This window comes from Larimichthys crocea, chromosome XXIV (genome assembly GCF_000972845.2).
Source record: "Larimichthys crocea isolate SSNF chromosome XXIV, L_crocea_2.0, whole genome shotgun sequence".
Lineage (NCBI taxonomy): Eukaryota > Metazoa > Chordata > Actinopteri > Sciaenidae > Larimichthys > Larimichthys crocea.
In genome coordinates this window covers 4,880,364-4,903,341 of record NC_040034.1, presented here as the reverse complement: position 1 = coordinate 4,903,341, position 22,978 = coordinate 4,880,364, and the positions used below count along the sequence as shown (strand labels likewise).

The window sequence follows — 22,978 nt, the reverse complement described above, 5'->3', positions numbered from 1 at the left end:
AACACATCCCTCCTGTAACATTGTTGAATACTCCATTGTCCATTCTTTATACTGTCATTGGTCTGAGCGGACCACTTCATGTAGCCACTGTTGTATGTAGTGTTGGACTGTGTCTGCGCTTGGTGAAACACTGTCTACTGCACAGGTCACTGATGGTGCACCGCTGTCCGGGTCCAGATCCATTCTCTGTCCGGGTCCAGATCCATTCTCTGTCCTGTCCAGATCCATTCTCTGTCCGGGTCCAGATCCAGAGCCGGAAATGATCGTTGAGTTTTATTCAGGTTACATTTTGAGCGGTGACTCTTTTTTCTACTCAGAGAAAGGGACGTCCTACCTGTCTCTGATTGGCCGGTACTCGTTGCCTTTGTGGGTTTGAGTTGGTTGGGTTTAGGCATGAGGAGGACTGAGATTGGTCAAGGTGAGGGCAAGAACGTCAGCCAATCGCAGGCAGGGTCGAGCATAATGCAACTTTAACATGATGATGCTGAAGCAAAGTTTCTCTATCCGGACCTCCTGAAATCAGAACGGACAGCTGCTGACTCAAGTGACATCACTTGAGGTAATATATCAGATTTCGGAGCTTCATGTAACTTTTTAAACACATGTAGTAAAACTAACATAACACCTGTAAACAAATCAAAGTTCTCGGTGTAAACAGTCGACACATTTAAACTGTCTCCTAAGTCTCCTCGGGGGGTTTTATGATCACCTTGGCTCTGATTGGAGGTCTTGACACCTCCAATCACAGGACAGAGGGCGGTACCTCTGCACCTTTAGACCCCCATCTTGTTCCACATTGAGCTCCGTCTGTCAAATACACGTATCACCCATCTGCCTCCAGCTATATCAGCCGCCGGTCATGTAGCAATGTTGCCAGTTGTCCCGCCAATCAGTGCGGCCCCAGTGAAGCCACAGCTCGCAATCATCTGTCTCAAAGTGGCCTTTGGACAGTAGCACAGTGATGTGCAGTGAACTGACTGAATGGACGGATTCACGGACAGATGGACGGATTGGGTTTCATTTCACCACCCAAACATAACTGTTGTATTTCACTCATGCATTTCACAATCACACCGTTTTATAGGTTCTTTCATTATTCATTGAGGCAAAAACAAGTCTGCTATTTTTAATGCTAAACTACTGGTGTGTGTGTGTGTGTGTGTGTGTGTGTTTCACTCCCGTCCCTGAAACATGGAGGTTACACCCCTGAGTGATCTGCACTGAGCTCTGAAGTTCGGGAACGATGCATTGATTTATTTGGCCTTTCATGCTCTGTACAGTGTATCCCCGTCTCATTTCTTCAGGATCAGGTGTCGAAGGGTGGATTTCTTTCTGTCATAAAAGCAACCACGTAGCAGTTATTACACAGTAAATTAAGTGTTGAGTGAGTTTTCTGGGCTCGGGGACCAGCTCTAAAATCTATTGGGGAATCTAAAATATAGTTCCTGCAGCAGGTGCCAATGGAAAATGAGCATTCTTTGAAAAGCATATGTTTTTTTTTTTCTTGGCCTGACAACAGCGATTTGCTCAATTTTCAGCCACACATCCTTCCTGATGCGTTTAGCGGGCGCTTGAGTAAGACGTGGAACGAGCAGAGACAGGCAACAAGAGGCAGCATGAGGAGTTTCATTTCGTGGCAATTGAATCTACCTGCATGGCCGGGTCAGGCCGGAGCGTCGGGGCACGCCTCACAATGACCTTCAGTGCTAAACACGTCTGACGCCTCAATGTCCGAGGCAGACGAGGAGTGTTCGTCTCTGCAGCTGTCTGCGGCATGGCTCAGTCAGCTGATCGCTCTATCTGACTTCCCCACAAGACGGCTGCAGGTGTGACCGCTCTCCTCCAGCTGTGATTGGCCAGAAATTGAAATGAACCTTTGCTGAGCCCTGCTCCTTAAATAATGTCACTGTGTTAGTCCAGGCGTCTTTGAGCCCACTTTAGGTCCATTCAGTTGAGGTGGAAGAGGCGGGACTTCCAACACGTGTTGCATGTTTTCAGCTTTGTCACACACGCCGTCGATTCTGTTCATGGTCAGTGATTGTCACACATTTCTGTTCTAGAAATATTGATTGTAGACTATTAATAGCTGACTGTAATATCATACATTTTGATTTGATGCAAGTTTGGCTTGAGTTGTTGGATTGTGTTGAAGGGCAGAACTCTGAACTCTGATGTCAGTGTGCAGTACGTGTACAGTTTATGATCTGTGCTATAGGTAAGAAACGTTTGGAACACGGAGAGTTGCTCATCCTTCTCTTGAGCATGTTCAGACGTCCAGAGCTTGACTGACCTTGCTTTGCCTAGATACAGTTGCTAAGCTACTACTGGACTAGCAGAGGATCAGCTGAGGAAAAGTGTATTTGCATTTTCAGGGTTGCAAACACAAGCTGCAACCAAAACCGTTACTGCTGTTACTGTTGATCCGTGTTGTTGTAGCCGTGCCGCCTCTCCCCTCACAGTCCCGCCTTTTCTTCCCATCGTTTTCACAGGTCAGAATTAAACAAAGGTGATCCTTGACCTGCAGGACGTGCCGCCTGCCACTTAGACAAATGGAAATGCATTCTTTTGAATGGACGGTGATATGAGGTGAAGTGAACGTCTGCAGAAAGTGCTGGAGCCGGTCCATGATCAGACTCTGCTCTTCATAAACTGAAGGTCTGAACTGTGTTCATGACCTCAGTGCAGCTGAATCAAACTTAATCTGTTCTTTTCAGTTTCACTTACTGCCTGTGGCACAAACACTCAGACTGTGTCAGCGGGGGTTTGATAAGGTTATTCATCGATATCATTTACTCTGTCATTACTCCATCAGGGGCCACATGTATAAATTGCTCATATTAGTCATTATGAAAAAACACATGCAGTGAGATGCTTTACAGCAGAAACACACCTCAGTGAGTCAGCCGCCACCAGCCGGAGTGTGAGGTCGCACTGAGGCGAAAAGATCAGAGGGAATTTTTCTTTTTCAATGTTTAAAGTCTCCAAAGATGTTTGTCACTTCTGTCCCTGTGGTACCATCACACGCTGCATAAATCAGTCATAATGAAATGAAGCTAACAGGATGTTATGCTTTGTGCATCTGTGTCAACGTTCACAACAATGTATGTTGATGCTGTATTAAAGATTCAAAGAGTTAAAGTATGAAATGTAAAACTTCAGTTCAGCCTCGAGCATGTTGGCCTGGCTGCCTTACCTATACGTTTGGCACAGCACTGTTCATTGTCCCTGAATGCATCAGCTGCAGCTGGTCAGAAACATCTTGAAGGATGTTGGAAATATTCATGTTGTTGTTTTGGCAAAGTGACATACCACAGATCACAGAACAGTTGTCTTTGGACAGAGTCTCAGCTCAGGGTTTGGAGTTTGACAGATGGTTCCAGGAGTTTCTGTAGTTTGTAAAAAAGATATTTCTCGTCCATGTTTGCTTAAGAAAGAAGAAACAAAGGCTCATGTTTGACCTTTAAAACAGCAGAGAAGAGCATCGTTCCACCTCATGTTACCTTATGTTGTGTTAGGGTGTGCAGTTCATTTCACCTGGAGCAGAGCGTCCCTCAGAGGAATATTTCTGACCTTAGGCCAAAACAATGAGCGGCAAAGCCGGATCAGCAGTTCTGTCAGATATTCACTTCAGACGTGTGTCGGGTTAAAGTCCGCCCTCGCTCCTCTCACCATATTTCAGAGGCTCCAACAGCAGAGGCGGGTGACACGACCATAACATCATTAAACTCCTTACCTTACTTCTTACGTTCTTATAAGTGCAGTATTAATATACTATCTATCTATCTATCTATCTATCTATCTATCTATCTATCTATGACGGCTGGTTACTTAAACAAAAACTTCACCCTCAGTACAGTTGTCATGAACGGGGAAATTAGCTACAGAGACCAAAACTGTTTTTTGTACCAGGCTGTAAACATGTTTATTTCTGCTGTGAAGTTGGACATTTGGACATGGGGACTTATGGAGACTGACTCACTTCTGGAGCCAGCCTCAGGTGGACGTTAGAGGAACTGCAGTTTGTGTCATTGGCTGCATTTCCCAGACATGGAGGCTGCAGCTTGTTTTAAGCAGAAGGTGTCAGACAGGTTGGCACAGGGATCACTGGTTTGCTGTGACGTCACTTGCCGGCTCTTCTTCTCAGGTGTTGGATAGTCAGCCAGCTCTGTGCTGATCAATAATGAATAATGCCTCTCTGTTTATTTGCCTAACTCCACTTCCTCTCTCTCTCCTTCTATGTCGTACTTGCAGTTTGCAAACGGTCCCATCTGGCGAGGACTGTGGAGAGTCACTCAGTGAACAGACGTCGAGTCGCAGTGAGTATACAGATATTTGCTCACAGCACTGTGTTTGAAACCAGTTCAGCAGCAGCTTCATTTCGTGCAGGCTCAATTTCATTTCTAATATATTGCTGCCTTCAGGAGGGAGCAGAGCTGTTGATTGGCTTTCACTGTACACCCAAACCAGGTTGAACCGGAGTGTTGGACGTGCATTGGATGCTAATTGTGTGACTTGTTTAGAATAAAAGGCTGTGATATTATCACGGCCTACTTTCACTTATCCAATGAAGCCTCTGTGATAAATCAGTACCCGGCGTTTGAATGTCTTTTTATAGTCCAAAAAAAGCAAATCAAGTCAAATCTTCTCAGCATTTCATCTCCGTAATGTCCTCACTACACATCATGAGTCACATTCAATCTCAAGACATGAACCCATAAGCCTGTTATGCACCGCCGCCGCCTGAGCTCTTCAATTAATTGTGGCGTCTTTTGTGAAATCAAATCACTAAAATTAAATGTGAGCAGATACGCGGTGAAAATAGTGAGCAGAGCCTGGAGCGGGGCCTCCGTTTGCATTTCATGATAACGCCACGTTTTTCCTTGCAGCACAGAGAATTACCTGCAGTGTCATTTTCACTGCATGATCTCACATATTTTCCTATCACGGGTTTATCTTTGCCATGTAGTGGAACTCACTTCAACGCCGATGCTCCTGTCAGCAGTGCAAACAAAAAGCTGATTACAGGGCAGAATTATCTAGATTGCCTGTCTCGTTCAGCATCCGGAGATATCATGGCTCCAAAGAACAGAGTGAGGCACTCGCCTGGCACGCACTTGTTTAGAAGATAATATCTTTTTTTACGATAAGTCCCCTTCTGAAGCTCCACCCCAAACAATATAAATGTATATGAGGGAAAACTAGGCCAAGCCTGAATCTGAATTTCAATAGAGCACAGTTTTGTTTAGACTTGCAATTTTGTCCGTGAGCAGCAGAATATCAATCAAACGCCGATTTTCTCACGTCGTGTTTGAGTGATACAGTACTCAGCTCAGCCGGAGTGGCAGCGTTGAAGACATCTACAGTAATGACTGCACACACACAGGCAGATGTCACAGACTGACATGAATTGTTTGTGCCACCTTCCTCCTCCTCTCTCCCACACTGCTATCAACACCTCGACATTTCCAAGTCCTCCGTGACCCCTCCGCACATTAAACACCAACAGGAACCGCTGTTCTCGCCGCTGATTCACTCTCAGTTTTATTGCAACGATGCTCAGAGATGTTTGGCTGCAGAGGCCAAAAATAGAAAGAGGCCGATGATGGATCGTAAAGTGTTTGGTATATTGGACTTAATGGAGCTCAGTTTATAGGTAGAATAGTGAACCACAAAGCCCTCGGCTCCTTTCAGAGCGCCGTGCGAATGCAGGAGGGAAGCTTGAAACAGTGACGAGCTCAAATGAAGCTTCTGACTGTTCAACATCTGAATTCATTGTTATTTAAGAAGTGAGCAGATTTCTGAAGATTTTAAGGAATTCTTTTCTTTCTGTCTCCTGTGGAAGCGCCAGAACTTGACGGACGTACCCGCCACCTACAGTTGCCTCAGCTTGAGTGATGTGAATAAAAGCTGAGAGCTGCACAAAGACGTGCGAGTGTTGAATTGGCAGGCTGCACAGGTTCGCCCGCAGCCCCTCTCCGAAGCACATTTTAGCCCTTCCAGCTGATTGACTCCTGGCTCAGCCTCATTAGGGAGTCCAGAGAGGAAAGTTTCATGCAGGTGGGGTGGAAGTTTCATAGAGCATGAAGGCCAAATACGCCGCTTCCCATGACAATACCAAGGACACTGTGCTGCCGACAGCAGAACCATGGCGGAGTCCTTGGCTCATCTGAAATCACATAATGGGAGCAGGCTGAAAACAAATAAAGCAGCCTGATAATGAGGCTTTCCCTCAACTTCAGAGACATTTCTCCAATAAGAGTCATCTGTGCTTTTAATAGACAACAAACATCTGTGCTGCTCGGAAACACACAGTCTCATTTGTTTGGTAATTGTTGGCTGAGCACAGAGTGAGCTAACCACGCTTTTTGTCAATAGCTATTAAAGTTCTGGGAGATATAATGAAATGGTAATTCATTACAGTATGCACTGCTCTCATAACTCAACTGCTCATGTAAGAAGCTCCACTCGTTCCAGCTCGCTGTTTTCTTTTTGAAATATTTCAACAACTGTTTGATTGTTTGCCATGAAACTCAGTGCAGACGTCCAAGGACCCTCAGGATGAACTGGAGGAACTCCAGAGATCCCTTACCTCACCTCCAGCACCATCATCATCTCCAGTGCTTTGGTCTCAGCTGCCCTTTGTGTTTAGTGTTTGAACTAAATAAGGTGGCAGTCATGGTAAACATTACCGTATACATACAGGATGGTGATGGAGGAGGTGAGGATGCACTCAGTGATGGAGGTGTAGAATAGCACCATCATCATCATGGGCAGGTTGAACTTCTTCAGCTGGTGCAGGAAGTTCATCCTCTGCTGATGTTCAGATGATGGAGAGTCATGCAGCGTGATGGCGGCAGGCTGAGTTCTGTCTGTCCACAGCTGTCTCCACTGTCTTTAGGTCGAGGAGCTCCAAGTTGTTCTGGCTGCACCAGGACACCAGACGGTCAATCTCGTCTGACGAGAGGACACACCACCACCACTGGACTCATCTCTGATGGGTCCAACATGGCTGTAGACTAGAGTCATTTTTCTGGTCTAGTTTGCAGATAAATATTGTGTCAGCACCTTTTTCCTGGCAGATCTTTGAACGTTTTATTTAACCTAGGCATCCACGAGACTCAGCTCAGTTTTAACGGAGACAGCGAAGGTTACTTCCTCTTCTCTGCGAGCTTTACTGTACCTTTCAGAGATCTGTGATTTTTCCATGGACGCTGATGAAGGCAGGATTAATTTGACCGTTTCCAGACATTCATGTGCGCTGTCTGAAGTACACGGTGAGAGATGTCTGAAGTGGTTTCTCAGAAAAAGGAAACAAATCAATGACCAGGAGTTACATGAGTGCAAACACACATTTGAAGATGTGTGTGTGTGTGTGTGTGTTTAGACACGGCTGTAATGTATTCAAAGCAGTCGCCGTCACTCCAGCAGCACAGAGGTTTATTCAATTAGCCGCAATTCTGATGCTCTGCTAAACAGAGAGGAAAAATAATTATAGTCAAACGACATCGTTCAGGGACACCTTTCCACTCGGTCTGATCGCAGATGCACAAATGAAAAAAGATAGACCCTGACCACGGCTAAAAACTCAATCATCTCCTGTGAGTCAGAGAAAAACACGAGCCAACAATATCACGTTCACTTGGACCGGAGTCCGTCTGTGTGTGAAGGCTGACAACCTGTAATGTTTGACCCACAGCTCTCAGCTGCTTTGTACTTTAAGAGTGTCCTTCCACGCAGAGATGTTTGGAATGACAGATTTACTCACAGAGTGACTCATTGTAGAGAAATAGGACAAATTACAACATTTTTCAAGAGATAGTAGGAAACAGACGACTATGACTGACTGAGGAGATGACTCTGATTCATGCAGACAAAGAAACAAAAACAATCACCAGTTTTCATGTGATCATCTGTATTTATCAGTATTCATATCAAGGTGTTGGCCCTCGTAATTCGACACATCGTGGTGACGTTTCTCTGCAGGAGAAAGTCGGTGGCTTTCCTTCTTCTCATCCCCTCTCTGTTGTTTTGGTTGCTAAATTGGGGCTTAATTGCGAGACCACAGCCGGCACAATAAAGGCGGAGAGGTGCTGACACAGGTAGGAGGTAAAGTGGAGCATAGATTGGACACTGCTGGGGCCGAGCTCACACCGCTGAGAACGAAATAGAGGTCCCTCTCAATGACGGCGGCCGGGGGGGAAATGGTGCTTGTGAAGAGGGGAGTGTGTCGGTGTGTGTGGTGTGTGCGGTGTGTGTCTGTGTGTGTGTGTGTGTCGGTGTGTGTGTCAGTGTGTGTCGGTGTGTGTGGTGACTTCTTTTTAAATGCTGATCATTTTTCAAATCACAGTCTTTTATTTTGTAGAAGCTGTGGAGGTCAGAGACAGAAAAACAAAGGATGGGTGGAGCAGCACCTGTTCGGGTGGAGCAGTCCCTTTGTGGACATTTAATAGCATGAAATAAGAATCCTGTTCTTTTTCAAACTTCAGGATCAGGCCGTCATAGAAACTGAACCTCCAGGTAACATATTTCTAACATCTGCCTAACCATTTGATGTGACTGTGAACTGAACGTACAGTATCTCTGTGCAGCTGATCTGTTGTGTCTGTTTGAGGCCGTTCGTGCTCACCACGCAACTTTTTACTATGAACTGAAGCTCAGTGCAGACAGAGTTCTCCATCACTAACAGTCACATTCACAGTCAGTGACATCATTAACTAATCTGTGATCAAGTATTTGCCACAGACGTTCACGTACCGGGTCCCACACCTTTTCTTTCATCCTCTCATCTCTTCTTTTACTGTCCTTCACTGTTTGTGGGAGTACAGAAAATCCTGAACTGTTTGATTTTATCATTGTTTGATGTACAAACAGTGATGGGATGCAGCAGCTGCTCTCATGTATTCTACAAGGGACAAAACAATATTTCCTCCCAAAACTTTTACACATCACTTCATTATTATTATTTGTCCCATTGGGGGGAAATAAATGTGACAAAACTCTGTGGTTAAAGTTTGGATTACCCTGAAACTCTGGTTCTGGTCCGTCCTGCATCGACTTCAAACCCACCGAGGACGTTTCAGAAGCGTTTCTCCCTGCAGACTTTGTTACTGGCTCAGATTTGGTCATTTCTCTGGTGTATGTTCTTCTAAATATGCTTCGACGTGTGGAAATATGCTACGTAGTAAATTTGTTTCTTTTTCTTGTTTGTACAGGGTGTTTTATTTTGAAAATCCAGCAGCTTCTCAGTGCTCTGTGCCTGGCTTCCTTCCATTAAAAAGCTGTTGAGCTCTCTGCTCATGAAGGTGTGATCCAGCTCTCTTTCCTTCTGCAGTGAACCGTGTCGTCCTGCTGCTGCTGTCAAAAGAAGTTTTTCTCCTCTTTATTGTTGGAGGAGCTTCAGCCGAGCCGTGGCCTGACTGCAGAGTGTGAATACAGTTAAACATGATGTGGATTACCGGGTCTGTGCTTAATGATCTAGATTGAAATGTAAATGTGAGTCACTTGAAAGCAGCTGGTTAATGATGAGTCTGTTTGTGCTTTAACAAGGACGTGGAGTGAAATGACCTTCGGATGCTTTTCACGGCCGTCTCAGCATTTCAACACATTTTTCAGATCCTTTAAAAAAATGTGATTCGTGCAGCTATGTGACATTTAACTGCTTTTTTTTTTTTTTTTTTGTTAAGACAGAAAAAAGCAAGTGTGTCAATTAGAGCCGGAGCAGAGAGAAGTCCTTCAGTCTTTAAGGTGTCTCCGTGAAAATGAAAGAGCGAAGCGTGGGCTGTTTGTCTCACTAATGTCACTCATTTTACTTTTAAAGCAGGCGCATTTGGAAAATGTGCTCTTGAACTGAACCTGCCGTTAATGCAAGCTGTGTTGTCGGAGGTGGAGGCCTGCAGCCCTCCAGGGATCCTTGATAAAAAGCCATTAGTCTCCTGTGGGCAATTCCTGCTACTTTACAGTATGTAATGGACTTAACATGCCGGCCGTGTAGCTCTGTGTTCTGTATTTTATCCATCGTACTGGGATTAATCCCTAAAGGCTGATAGATGCTAAATGAATATTTATGACCCCAAACAGTGAGGGTGAGTACTGTAGACACACACACACAAACTACAGCCTACCACAAGTGTGTGTGTGTGTGTGTGTGTGTGTGTGTGTGTGTGTGTGTGGCGACATAATCAGATCCTCATAACATACTTTTGACCAAAGCACTTTCCTGTAACCTGAGTTTATGGATTTTCGGGTGGTTGAATGACTCATCCGTCTGGCAGCGTGACAGCACGTTCATGCTACGAGCAGCTTCGCTGAGTCAGCCCGAGCTGAGCAACCGTACCCGGTGTGAGGACGCCGGCCGCGGGTTTTCTGTTGCTTTTTATAATGTTCCACTGCTATGATTAGCACCGGAACAGAACCTGCTCAGCCACTGATAAACAGGAAGTATCAGTCCAGAATAAACTGCTATAAAAATCTCAGGAAAGTGACACACACACACACACACACAAGTACATATCGAAATATGCTCAGCATGACGTTTGGTGGATGTTCATGTTCTCCAGAGGATGATGCCCAATCGATTTGAATGATCCAGGGGTGAGGCTGAAAATCACTAATAATCGAGAATCTTGGTAATTGCCATAAACAATCAATTCAAAAGCTAATAATAAATCAACTAATCCATTTGTTGATTGGCTAATTATTTTTTGCAGGTCAAGCAACATAACCTAAAAACTATCCAAACAAAACCAGTGAATTCAATTCATCGTCCCCAGAGGATGAACCCTGCACACAGTGTATCTTTCAGGTAGATTTCTGAAAGTAACTTTCATCCTGTTTAGGTTGTAAATATTAGAGAAATATTCCGTTCTTCTTTTGGGCACATTTGTATTGTTGCATATTAAACAGCGCAGCCTGAAGCGACTTTCATTTTGTAAGCAGCACACGAGTAAATCATGAGGCGTGAATATGGAGAAGTATTTCGGGAACGAAGTCCTCGTGTTGATGCTTGTTTACTCACACAGTGTTATGAGCATTGACGTGGCCTCCGTTAAGTATAAATCACATAGAGTGTGAGTTGCGAGTGGTTTGTAATCTTCTCCTGCGTGCTGCATGAGGACGTGGAGGTTTGATTGGCTCTCGACGTCTGAGTGTGGAAAGTTTACAGACTGTTCCTGGATAACGAGCTTGTTGAGAACGCTGTCACAGGCTGCGCTTCTTGTTTTCTTCATCTCCATAAATGAACTGTCGTTCACCACAGACTTGTTGATTATATTACTTTCAGTGTCAGCACAAGGTTTTTATCGTCCTCCTGCTGCCGACTGAGCTGCTCAGAAAATGTCTTTTTCTTCCCGTGGAAAGTGAGTCACGCTGTGCCCATTGAGATATACATGACCACAGAGTAACCTGACAGCCCCTCTGATATGCACTACAGAAGCTGCCATGGCTGAAACTCTCCCACATGACTGCTCTGTGGTTCAGGCTCTTCTTTAAATGATTTTTGCTGCAGTGCAGTTCAAACCGTCGAGCTAACTTGCACGTTTTTAACATCAGCCATTTGCAGGAAATTGCAAATCAGCGGCTGGCGACGTTCTCTGTCATGTTTGCAATGAGGAAGAAGAGGAAGCAGAGCCGGTATCTAACACCTGCAAATGAAAACTGTCACAGCGTGATAACAAACCTGAGGAGGCTGAGGCAGAACAAACACTCGCTCTCTAATGCTGCTGCTTAATGAGCTTTTCAATGATACAACTCAGTGAGATGGAAAGAAGTGTCTGGCAGTAGTGAACGTGATTCACACGGCGAGCTGCAGTGACCCCGGCGTGGATCTGTAAGTCTGAGTGGCCATACATTCCCCGCTCACGATGGCCGAGGTCCTATAGGATATCATAAAAGGAGTCACCGCCACGGCTCGGCGCTCGGCTCGGCTCTGATTTAGTGCAGAGAGAGACGGCCAGAGACACCGACGCAGCCTTCCATGACCGGAGGCAAATGAAACAGGAAACTGACCACCTCATCTTCTCAAGGGTGTGCGTGGAAGGTGGGAGGACGTTCAGGTGGAGCGGGCAGGGGTAGTAAGTCTGTTTTACTGATGAGGACACACCTGCATTCACCTGTGCCTTTCCAAACAGACATGAGGGACAGAAATAAATCATACGGATGAACCAGAGCTTCTTACCACATGACTCATGTTGGTGAAACTCGTAACCTCTTCTGAACTTTGGAAAGGAAAGAACGCTGAAGTACGATGAGGCAGTGAGAGAGGTGCTGGATTCTTTACACCTCATTAGCATGTGTGAATTATTCACGTCATATCAATACTTCATGTTTTGGATATCGACCTGACGATGTGTCCGGCTGGGATTGGCTCTAACTCCCTGTGACACTGATATGGATAATCGGTTATGGACGGGTAGCTGGATAGCTACATCCAGCAAAGTTAGTTAGTTATTAAAGATAAATACTCTCTCCATATAGAGGTGTATATATTTAGTGTGACACTACAAACAGCCAAAGATCAGCCTGGTTCCAGACCAGCTTTGAAAATGGTGTCAAGTTAAATGAATGAACTGATCCAAACTAACTGGCTACATATCCAGCTCGCTGCACTAAAGACCAACACATGGATGGATGCATGGCCTTTAAAGGTTTTAGTCACATGGTAACTCTAATTTATGAGAAATAAATGTGACTATCTGAAAACATCTCACGGCATTGCCAGATTTGAGTTCTGCGTGAAGGCAAATAAATAGTTTGTGGCATCTTGCCCCGTCTATTACTGAGCAGCACCGTTGACCTTGATCCTGTCAGTGAGACTGATCTACCTCCAGGTCGGGAATCACCTGTTGAGAAACGCTGCGATGTGGGAAGTCCGCTAAGATGTGAAGGTTTCACATCTGTTAGGAGAGCGCTGATGTATGGATGATGGAGGACGACTGCGTGCTGAAAGGAGAAAATCTGAAAGTAACGTTTTACAGCGTCTGCAGCATTTCTGCATCAGAGGCATTTATCTGAGACTCTTAACCAGGATGACTGCGAGTGTTTCTCAAGGACGCTGTGTGGAGCATGGCTCTTCTGTGGATCTAACCTGTGATCTTTTAATAGCACAGATATCTTTGTGAGCGCGAGGCGAGCCTGCCACCTCTCACTCCTTGTGCCGTTCACGGTTCACTAGTCCGTAATCCATTTAGGTGTGGGAGGCATGGGCTTCATTACAAATGAAATGGTCCGTGTGGGAGGAGTGCAGGGTGGTGGGGGTCATATTAGCAGAGTGAACTTCATATTATACGCTGTCACTTCGCTGCCTTGAGACGTAGTTTGACATTGACAGAGAAAGCCTTCGTCTTCATGGTTCAGTGAGTGGTCCCAGTCCATTATATGTAGCAATGACAACTGAACCACAGAATACCAAAAGTGCAAAGGATGATTTTCCAGCAGTCTGACTGGGACTGAATGCTACTGTTCAATGCTTTCATCCAAAGCTGTGCTTAAGCAACGCTAGAAGAATCCCACATTCACTCCAGGCATGTTTGAATGATGGATTCAAGGTCTGCCTTCTTTTCTTCCTCCTTCAGCTCGCATCCATTGGACAGGTGAGAGGAACGCCGCTCAGTGTGTGCAGGTCAGGAGCTCTGACAGCGAAACACAAAGCAGCAGCAGGGAACGATGCCAAAGTGCACTCAGTCTTTGTGTTAGAGGACACGTGTTGATATCTTATAGTAAGCACATCCTGCAGAGAACCAAATGAAGTGAGGGCAGTCTGCAGGGACGCTCCATTTCCAGTTGTTCTTCCATAAATTTAAAAAATATTTCTTCGACTGTGTCTCATATATTCTGTATCCGCTTGTCACAACACTTAATCGAAGCTGCAGTATATAATGCTGACAGTGAGTTAAGTATTCACCCAAGATACTGTGTTTTTATGGCAGCAGCATTACATCATATTGAAATATTTTGGATGTCTTGTACATAATGTTATGCAAATTCGCCTGGATCCAGCCTGACGTATTTGCATCCCTGGAAACCGGCGGATCTCCTCGCCAGGATTCAAGATAAAGTCTGGCAGACTTGTGAGAGAGGGTGAATCATGACAAAGCGCACAATCATGGTTCCCTAAAGCTGCATGGATCATTCTAAACTGTTATGGTGCGGTTAGTGTTAGGCCACTGAAACATGTGGTTACTGTTCACGTGTTGGCATTGGACACAAATCATGACGTGCATAAACAATATAGATGTGATTTCCATGGAGACAAACATGCATGCACTTTTCTACTGGTTTAAAATTGAAGCTACATTTTATTGTGAAAATCTCGGCCTTCCTGCCTTCCTGCCGTTGACCTATGCAGCTGCACACCTGATGAAAATAAACACTTTTTAATTTCCCTGCGATTTGTGACAAATCATTGTGAGGTTTCACTTTTACAGGCACGTCTCTGGACCTGACTCACTATGACTGTGGTCAGGAGTTCATTATGAAAACAAATAGGTGAGATTAGTGTGGCGACACTGATAACAAGCTTCTCTTCCTCGTCGTTCTAATGAATGGAGTAATCAGCTGTGAGGCTGCTGTCGAATGGACGTCAGCTCTAAACCATTTCTCATCCACACTTCTCCCCCGATGGGCTCATTAGTGTGCTGCTGAAAGCTGCACACCACTGCGATACAACATATTTATTATTTAGTATCATTTCTTCCGTACTCGGTTTGCACTGCATCCTCCAGCACACGTCACACTCAGATCAAACCAACGTGACGTCACCACCGTCAAATGTTTCCAAGCCCAGTCAGTGCCATGAGGACAGAATATTTTATATCTGAATCAGCTGAACACTTTGGGAACTCTTTAATGCATACAGTACTTTTTAAACAGACAAAGAAATGTATGAATAAAGTCCTCATATTTAATATGCGGCTGCAGAAACACTGCAGCAAACACCTGGTGTCTTTGTTGCTGAAGCTCTGCCAGCTCTGAACTGAAGCCATCTTCACTCCTTTCTTCACTCCGGTCTTCAGAAAGTGGAGCTGGATCGCGTCCAGCTCGCTGACTTTGCCAAGCAGCAGACTCATCGCCAGAGGAAAGCAGAAGGGGCATCTGACAGAATATTTTTATTTCTTTCAGTGACACGTTTGGATGAAATTCAAGAGACCGATGGAGAATATGTTCTTTCGAATGTTGTGATGAACTGTTGCACTTGTTGCACCGTGACCCAAGATTCAATATTTTCTCCTGATTGCAGTGTATATGGAAAACATCCACACTGTAAATGTCAGTACAGGACATTTATTTAGCTTGCACAGAAAACAGTTTCTTAGACTAAAATGTAATGCTGCATCTGTTTTCTTGCACTGAATAACACCAGGGCTGCCTCGTCTGTACAGCATGTTACTTACAAACTGTTCAATGCCTTCACAGTAAAAACTCCAGATCTGTATAGAATATATAAATATATATCAGATAATATCATGTCCTGTTTGACCTGAGACATGAAAACAGCCGTAGTTATTTCAACAGACTTTATTAATACTGAAAATGGGAAGAACATTCTGGAGCTGACCACGTATAACCATTGTAACCAGTGTTATAATCTCTATACACACACACACACACACACACATTTCTATTTTTAAAATGGTGTTGTTGCAGGTGCAGGTGTGAGTGTCTGTGTCGAGTTCCCCCCTGAACAACTGTGTGATTCTCCCAATATCTCAGGTCAGATTTGACCCAGAACAGCCTCAGTGTGCAGAAGTATTTTCATTATTTTCATTATTTTCATTTTCTCGAATTTCGTAGGATTTATTTTATTTTTTATTTTTTTGCTGCTGTCAAAGCGGGTCAGTTTGACCTGAGCAGTACGTTCAGGTCAACTAAGCCTCTGCATATCTGCACTATAACTACAGCACACTGTGTTTTCACATTATTGTCATCACTTCAGTTTAAATCCAGTTCCTGTTCTCTTCACATCAAGTACCATTACTCATGTACAAATTTAAGATACTTGTACTTTACTTGAGTATTTCTAATTTATGTAACTTAACTTACACTTTTATTTTTATCCTAGTAGCATGTGTTCAGGATTTCACAGTGTGGTGTGAATACTTGAAATATATGCAATCCTTTGGTTATGTCATTAAACGATGGTGAGATGTTCCAGATATTAAGCTCGCTTCACATTCTTTTGATAAAATATGTTTTGTCTACAAGTCAGTGATTAAAATAGATCTTAAGGCAAATTTTTCATTGCTGAAATATTTCCCCAAAAGCTTTGCGGGCTCTTAAAACGTGATGAATGTGTCAAACGTTATGAATGTCTTAGGACTTATTTTGTGAGCCTCATTCATCTGCTGCTCCAGAGCGCACTCGACTGCAGTAATCCCTAAAACTGGTTAGGAGCAACTTCACATGCATAACTGTGCACTCGCACGATTTTACAGGGCACTGAGGCCGACCTGTGTTTCCTTCCATACATACAAAATGTAGTATTCACAGAAAGAGCACATCAGATCTGTAAAGGTTGATTACTGAATCAGGTTTTATTATTCAGGAGTTATTGATGTTGAAGTGTTGAGGTGAGTAATTCAGCAGCGAGCGTCGACGTCCCCGTAACCACACAGCTGCTCGTGTTCACAGCACGATGCTGTGGTTGTACTGGGAGACACCGGCTCATACAGCACATGCATCCATCAACCTTCACTGCATGAATAAATTGGGAGTGATTAGTGTTAGCATGAATTTGAATTTGTCACCGTCAAATTAAACTGTTGATTTAAAGAAAATAAATCAATTCTAAGATTGAATTTAAAGGAAAATTAAAGGCAGCGATCTCTGTCATAGTTTGTGTCTTATGTTTGTTTGTCAAATTGGTATTTTTAGTTTGGCACTGAGTTTATGATCTATACTGCAACCAGCCACCAGGGGCTGATGGAGATGTTTGGTCATGTCGTATCATGTGATCTACATGTATCTGATTGCTTTAGTTACTAGTTACTTTTAGGTTGAAAAACACATAAACTTATGAAACACATCGTTCACACCGTTGATTTGCCTCGTGACCCTTGACGTGTGATCCACCTGTACTACTCCTTGATTTATGGAGTATTTTTAGATTTTGTTTTGCTTGACTGCTTCTTCCACCATAGAGTTCATCAGTCAGACATGTTTATTTCTTCCTTCTTGCTTCAGTATGAGCATAGCCATTTTAAATATATATATATAAACAAGCAGATAATGATGAATGACCTGATTATGAATAAACAGTTTGTTGTTCATCTAACCCTGATCATTTAAACAGCAGTTCAGAACACTGTGAAGAATAAACTTTCTGTTTGGTGAGTTAAGTTAATTGCTGTGCAGATACAGTATGTATTGTTATACAGTGTTATATTCTTTAGACTGAGCTTCACTGAACCAGTGAACAAAACTGTCAAATGCTGCGTAAAGAGAAAAGACTCACTGCCTGAACTCTCCTCTGGTAAAACTTAAATATTAGTTTTCGTCTGTCCCGGAGGAGCAAACACTGGAAGCAATAATTCAGTTAAGAGGCAACATCATATTTTACCACATCTGCCTCTTCAGGAGTTTAGCACTTATGTCTCCTCTGGGGACACCGGGCCTCTTTAGCATAGGTTACCTCATAAAAACCCAGGCTGGTAAACAAGCAGATGTAGAGGCGGCAGTATTTCTTGCTTTCTAATTCTTCCTCTTAGTAATTATTGATATCAAGAGCAGGACGAGAAACTTTTATTGCCTGGAATGACATCAGATCCCCTCGCAGAACATTTAGGCTCTGTTAATGTTTACATGTGTGTTCTGACGCCGTGGTTTCATGTAGTAACCTCTGCTGTGTGTGTGTGTGTGTGTGTGTTTCAGACTGATGATATGAAATCAGCACAAACTGACTCAACACAGTGAAATCTTCACATAATAGCTCTGAATGTATGACTCGACGTGCTGGAGAGGATTTGTGGACAGACAGTGGATGATAATCATCACGTCTGTTATAATTGGAGGTAAAAAGTGATGAAAGGCTTCATGAGTTTAATAAACGGTGTCAGTGCCATTGGCTCACATGCATGAATAAAGAAAAGTCTGTGTAGTTGAAGTTGAAATACATGGAGCTGTAACAAAAACCTCCAACCTCACGCTGCACAGACTATAAATAGACATTCAGCTGAACACAGGCTGAGTTTGGAAACAAAATGCAACAAACTGAAGTGATGAGACGTGTGACTCAGTCTGAGAGGTAAGTCTAGATTATTCTATGAATATTGTCTCTTCATGGTCGGTTAGATTCTGTTTCTGTTGGTCAGTATCTGTTGAAGGTGACACCACTCTGCAGCGTTTACATGCAGGCTACAACATATTATGATATTCACAGTACAGTGTATCATCTGGAGGATCTTATAAGATGAAACTGAAGGAGGGCAGCACTGAGAGAAAAAGCACAATTACAAAGTGTTTGCTGCTTCATGGATTTATCAATAGCACAGTTAGGCTGCCGGGGTCGGGTCACAGATTCTAACTTGCACAAACCTCGGTCAGATAATAATCAATGAGCCAGGCTAACGTGTTCAGCTAAACACTGCAGGAGCAAACGTGCAGAGACGGCGTTCATTTGATTCAGTCTAACAAACGAGCAGCGTTCATAACAGATACACTTGATGTATTTGAACCCTCATCGTTCTCTGTAGTTTGATTTCTTTCATGCACAACCGCAAAATTTGTTTTCCACATTTGACTGGCTCGTTTAGGCGTCACATGATCAACAGCGCCATTAAATCTGTGTGTGTGTGTGTGTGTGTTATATGTGGATTATTGTTGTGTGTGTTTGTGTGTGTGATGACGACTGACTCAGCTGGAGAGGGCAGACAATGACAATGATGATATTCAGTAATACTCATAGCAACTGGGGCCTTAATTTAGACACGCTGCAGTTACCAAGTACAAGGATATTTAGTTCCACACGTTGGCAGTCTGCACATCATTTCTGTGCATTTGGCAGATTTCTCCTCGTGTGCACGTGAACATCATGCACTAATCTTTTCACATTTGTATTTTTCAAACAAACCGTTCATATTTCAAAGGCCGTCCAAATATTTTCAGGGTTTGTTAAAAACACAAATTCATTAAAGGCAAATTTAAAAAAGGGAAATGATTTGGTGTGTGTCACTGTCATAACGAGGCTCTCTCTGTTATTTTGGGATCTCGGTAATGACTGGAATAATTAGGTCTGTGAGGATACCGTCGAGTGAACGTCAGCATTAAACCATTTCTCATCTTGACTTCCTCTCCCCAGATGGCCTCATTGATTTATCCATTTCCATGCATCCTTGCTGTGCATCTGAAATATGTCGCTGCAAACACATCACCAAAACAGCCGCAAATTGCCAAGGGCATATGGCTCTTTTAGCTTTTATGCCTCTCTCTTCTTTTTGGACACATCCGTCTCATCACCTGCCCACTGCGATGGCCAGATATGATTATAATTACACCACGGGCCTTCCCTGAAAATCCCGAACACGCTACAGCCTCGCTTGGCAGCCCGTCTTTTTTTCCCCTGCCAGTTTCTGGTTACAGCTCGAGCCTGCAATGAGAGCAGAAAGTGATGCCGCAGTACACTGGTTCACTGCAGAGAAGGCTTCTCATATTCAGCTTCATTTTCAAAGGCTCTTCATTGTTGTTGGAACAGCGAGTGACAAGCTGGCCCTTTGATGGCATGCCCTGTGCTACACGCCATGTTGTGATCTCTGATCATCTGCGTAGCTGGAAGCCGGGAACCTCGGCATCATCCAAACTTAAGGATGCACGCGAGACACGAGCCGTGCAGAAACAGAAGGAAATATGAAACAAAATGTGCTCAAAGTTTGAGTCGTGGAGGTTATTCTGAAAAATGTGCACAGTCATTGATTCATATATATATTAAAATAACTTTCACACCAAACCCAGTCGAACATCACAGAAACACTCAGCCTAAAATATGATTGGATTTTATTTTTTTAGGTACAGTCACAGCAAAAACACTAATATTTCACTTTTTTCATGTAAATACACCAAAAATTACAAATATGACTCCTCCTCCTCCTCCTCCTCCTCCTTCTTCTTCTTCTTCTTCTTCACCTCCTCCTCCTCCTCCTCCTCCTCCTTCTTCTTCTTCTTCTTCTCCTTCTTCTTCTTCCAGGACGGACCAGCAGTGTAACAGATGTTGAGTCAGTGGACTGAGTTAATGAAAGTAAAGTTACAATATGGAGAAACACTAAGATTGCAAAAAGAATATATGAAGATTATAAACTTGGGCAGATGTTGATGCACCTTCCAGCTGGAGGTGTGGAGAGGATGACACCTGAGACAGGTAAGAAAAGAGGCGCTTCCTGTATCTGTGTCACATGGTTTGGCCTCCGTAGCTGGGAACTAAAGCCACTGCAGACAAACCAAAAAAGTCGAGCAGTCGCTTGAGGACTTAACCTGTTAGAAGTCCCTGTTCATGACAACTGTACTGAGGGGGAATTTATATCCAACTCACCTGTTCACATTATATTAAGGCTTAAAGTTATGCAGGGTTAAGAGCGTGGACGCTTTGACTGACAGGTGGGTGTGGTTACAGGTGGTTTGTTTTAGCACTCAGGTGTCATTCAGCCGCCTCAGGTCCAACGACGTTAGCACTCAGGTGTCATTCAGCCGCCTCAGGTCCAACGACGTCTTTGCTGATCTTTAGATTATCCGTGAGGTGGAAGAGGTAGGGCACATATTTTAAACTTCACGTCACACATACGCTGTTCATTTTCTATACTGTCTTCAGCCACTGACAGTCCTCTTTAGAGACCCACATCAGGTTGACTCTGATGTGAGCAGTGAACATGAGCTCAGATTATGAGCCACAAATCTTTGGAACATTCTGACAAATCTTTTTTTATTTTCAGACAAACAGGTGTACTTTGTTTGAGATCTCTGTCTCAGCAGCCACACAGGCGTCGTCGTTCTACAGATGATTCTAAATCGTCTTTGGTGAAATCAGACCAACACAACCTGTTTAACCACGGCAACACAACATCGAAGTGTCTTTGGTGCTGCCTCCTCAGCTTTAATGTACGTGTTGATGTTTCATTACAAACTGAAGCACATGACTGGACTGAATGTAGTTTTTTACTTTCCATCTCTCTGTATGAATTCATGAGCTGCAGTGGTTCAAAATGCAATGCAGCAAACATCCAGAGATTTTATTGTTTTACGCTTTGCATAGAATTCTATCAGCTGAGACTCTCTCACCTAAAAAGACTCGAAATGAGACATGCTGAGTTTCATTCTACTCAGATCTCATATCGCTGCTCTTTAAAGGCGATGATACACACAGAATGTTGTGCAGCAGTGTGGCTTGGTAATATTTCCCACAGCAGGAACAAAATTTGCAAATGGGGCAAAATCAGTGTGACGGCCAAGAAAATGCCATCAGTCCAGACCTTCAGCCGTCGCACCACAGGCCTCGATTTTGGCTATAATTCTGCTGAAGGAGAGGAAAGTGTAAAGTGTTATGAACTGCACAGAGCACCACAACCAGCTATTAAAAAGCATATGTTCAAAAATGGTGTGCCTGTGAGCGCAGCTGGTGTTCAACACCACCTAAAGTGGGTCAAGGCAGGTCGAGGCTCATGCACATAGACATGTGTTCAGGATCTATAGAGCTGTAGATCTATGAAACTCTGAAAATATGATTTCTGTCTTTTACTTGAATTCATATTTGTGCATTAAGGGGTCATGGTGAAGCTTTAGAACATTTGCATGTAGCCAACCCCCCAAAAAACAAGTTTTTCTGTTTTTTACAGTAATAAATAAGGTAGAATTTTTCTAATATTACAGTAAAAGTATATCAGTACTGGTGAGTTGCCATTTTTATTCCATATTTTAAAATGTCTGTAGATTTTACGTTGAAAAACAGCCAAACCATTAAATGTTACGGTGTTTTACCGTTTCATTAATAGTGTCTAATATAGAATCCTACTTTATTCTGTATAAATAAAGCCTTTCCATGAAATATGTTATAATTCATGATGTATTTTACAGTGTTTTACTGTCATGGTTTGGCTGTTTTCCACACTACAAACATTTTATAGCCTATGCAAAAAAATGAATATAAGAATACGTATGGCAGCTATCTTCAATTAGACACATCTAACAAATCGATGCTTGCAACTAACAGTTATTATCAATAAATCAGTTAATTGTTTGGTCCATAAAATGTCAAATCCCAAAGGTGACGTCCTCAAACGTTATTCTCATCCAAGAAAATCTAAAAAATCGATCAATCGATATCGTATCTAGTATTTATGTAGTATATAGTATCAAAATATTTGGCAACTGATCGATGAATCCACAAATAGTTCAAGCTTCAGAATCCATCAGTACTTTATAAATGATGTGAACACAGAGGCTGATAATACATGCGGCTGTTTCTTTCAATGCTGACGTCTTTAAGTATTTTCTTATGGCTCGGACAAGTAGTGAGTAAATTATTATTATTACATACATAAGAAAACATGTAAATGTTTTGTGTAAGACGAGTGTGAGACAGACAGGTTGAAGATGACAGACTGAGAGCAGACTGTTGTGTTGCAGCTGCTCTTGTGACTTCATCACGTGTCCGTATCTTCATTGTCCACCAAGGCTTTATGCGCTGCGGCCTTGAAAGCCTTGAAAGCTGTTTCATGGTCTGGCTGAGGTCCACTGCTGCTCAATTCTTCTCTGTCCTCCTCCACCTCCTCTCTCTAAGTTCTCTCAGCATGTGCCAGCGAGATGACGTATCAGCAGGCAGACACAGGAAAAACACTCAGGAGCTGGTATTAATTTAAATGTATTAACACCTCTTAATCAGCCCATGGTACGATTTTCATACCGCTTCATGACCGACTCAGCGGGAGCCTGTCCCACTTTCTCTCCTGGCTTATGACATCAGCATCAGAAATATTACAAGAGCGCAAGTCGGAGGAGCGGATGA

General features: G+C 43.4%; 1 protein-coding gene across 3 annotated transcripts in view; it reads left to right on the top strand.

The window, feature by feature from the left end:
• The window catches only part of gfra4a (GDNF family receptor alpha 4a), a 221,107-nt gene that overhangs the window by 79,458 nt on the left and 118,671 nt on the right, over nt 1-22,978 (top strand). For all 3 annotated transcript variants that reach the window (XM_027274741.1, XM_027274742.1, XM_027274743.1), the window contains one exon: nt 4,252-4,316. In XM_027274741.1, the coding sequence (XP_027130542.1) occupies nt 4,252-4,316 (65 nt within the window). The remainder of the gene's footprint in view (nt 1-4,251; nt 4,317-22,978) is intronic.